The following is a 2,221-nucleotide window of genomic DNA, read 5'->3' as shown; positions in this document are numbered from 1 at the left end:
ATGGAGGTTCAGATCGTGGATGACTGGAGCAAAGGCGCACGAGAGGTGGCTGTCCTCGACTCGCGGCTGCAGAGCCCGAGAGCGATGGAGAGGGGAGGGGAGCTGCAGCTCGAGGAGTCCTGCTACGAACCTGGACTGACGCTCGTGGACAGCGGCAGTGACCCACGCGCCTGGCTGGCTCTCGTGCAGCCTTCTGGCACCTGCACGGCACACGCCACTTCACCCGAATACCTGCGCCACTCGCCCTGCTCGAGCACCGGCTCCTACCACGGTGAGAAACTTTGCTCATCTTTGCAACTCTTCTTCTTCTGCAGCATGGTAGTCCAAATAGAAAAGATCATCATTTTTTTAAACCTTGACCTATAGTGCAAAGTGCATTTTATAAAATACAATATAGAGATCATTAGGCAGATGAAAGATTTCAGAGAATAAAACCACAATGCTGTTTTCAAACCAGACCAGTCCAGTAAATTTGTCTCTTCATCTTTCAGAGAGTGGCTCCCCGGGGTCCTCGGGCCACCCCAGCCCGCCCAGCTACAGAAAATCTGCCAAGAGCCCCTCCTCTTCCTCGCTCAAAGTCAGGGACCTGTGCCGTCTCAAAGGCACGGTCCCCGGGCCCGAGTTGGACACGAGACAGAGAGCCCCATCCAGTAAGCCCGTCAGCGGAGTCCAGAAACAGAGGCGCGTGGCCGCTAACGCGCGCGAGAGGCGACGAATGCACGGGCTTAACCACGCGTTTGACGAGCTGCGCAGCGTCATCCCAGCGTTTGACAACGACAAGAAGCTCTCCAAGTATGAAACTCTACAGATGGCGCAGATTTACATCAACGCTCTCGCTGATCTGCTTCAAGGTCCAGCGTCCTCAGGCAGCAGCAGCAGCAGCAGCAGCGACGCCTCTAACAACATCCACTCGCCAAAGTGTGACATCATGCCTTTAAACGCCGTGGGTCTTGACGTTTCGAAGGACAGGGTTTCTCCCACGCCTGTGTCCGGCTCAGGTAGCAGCTTACCCGGCCACATCAGCGGGATGCCTTTTCGCTCCTCTTTCGACGACGGCTCTTTCTCCGCCTTGGTGGAAGAAGCGATGTGTTCGCCTTCTCCTTCATCCTCCAGCCGGGCAGCAGGGAGGAAAGGGTCTCCCCGGAGTGACGGAGAGTTTTCCCCCCACTCCCACTTCAGTGACTCGGATGAAATAGCGATGGAGCTCCACTCAAGTGAAGAAGACGACCTGTCAGATCTCAAGCTGGCCAGCCACTCTCACCACACCGTTTCATTCTGAACGCTGAAAAACAGAAACAAGACTTTAAAAACTCCACCTTAGCCTTCGACTGTCAAGCTTACGTCCGTAAACCGTGTCAATCATAGCTACATTCTAGCTCTTACTAACAAAACGCCGTTAATGGAGATGGAAGCTTCTTCAAAAATGTCAGTAAAATTGTAACAACGATTAAAGCATATTTTATAAACTTATAACCTAACCTGAAGATGTGTGATAGGCCTATAATTCGGTTCTGCCAAGAGATGTGTAGCCTATAATTTCTAGTTTCCATGGAGACGTGGCTGGAAGACCCCACTGCCATGTCGCGCGCAGCACTGCCATGGGTATTTCCCACGTCACTCCGACCAAAAAATCTGTCTTCCACAAATTCATATCTTTATTGATAACTGTTGAAATTTTATTATGGAAAAAAAAGCAGTTTTGTAGCTATAACTTTGGTTGTGATTTATTGTTTAATTTGTATAATGTATTTTGTTTTGCGACTTTAAAAGTTCATGATGTGCACTTTAAAATGACAAACGAGCCAGAGGCTTGAGAAATGCGACTTCGTTTTCAAACCACAAATACAATGTTTTTTTCCTTTGTTTGCTAGTGTAGTACCGCCAATTCCTGAGAAATAGCCTATTTAATGTAGCCATCACTGCTGCCTTCTTTTGTATTTTATTTTTTTTCTTTTTGTATCTCCGCTTGAACTGCTGTGTCTTTTTCTTTCACTGGATGAGATTAATTGACATGTATTTATTGCCTTATGTTTTAATTGATTTGCTTTTTATAACTCCATAGTTGCATTTGTTGAGAAAAGCTATCATTTTTTTGCCATTTATTGTTTTGTTTATTTGATTTTGGGAATAAAAAAGCAAACTTAAATATGAAATTATCATTGTCACTGTTGTTTCAATAGCTCACATCTTTCTTGGATTATTGCACTGAAGCTTTTAAACT

General features: G+C 46.8%; 1 protein-coding gene across 1 annotated transcript; it reads left to right on the top strand.

The window, feature by feature from the left end:
* On the top strand, positions 1 to 1,279 carry atoh1a (atonal bHLH transcription factor 1a). Its single transcript, XM_041788493.1, has 2 exons — positions 1 to 271; positions 492 to 1,279. Exons 1-2 carry the CDS (start codon positions 1 to 3, stop codon positions 1,277 to 1,279), a joined length of 1,059 nt encoding a protein of 352 aa, XP_041644427.1.
* Positions 1,280 to 2,221: the final 942 nt, after the last annotated feature.

This window comes from Cheilinus undulatus, linkage group 5 (assembly GCF_018320785.1).
Source record: "Cheilinus undulatus linkage group 5, ASM1832078v1, whole genome shotgun sequence".
In the NCBI taxonomy this organism is placed as follows: Eukaryota; Metazoa; Chordata; class Actinopteri; order Labriformes; family Labridae; genus Cheilinus; species Cheilinus undulatus.
The sequence above is the reverse complement of the archived record's forward strand: the minus strand, read 5'-3'. Positions and strand labels throughout refer to the sequence as shown.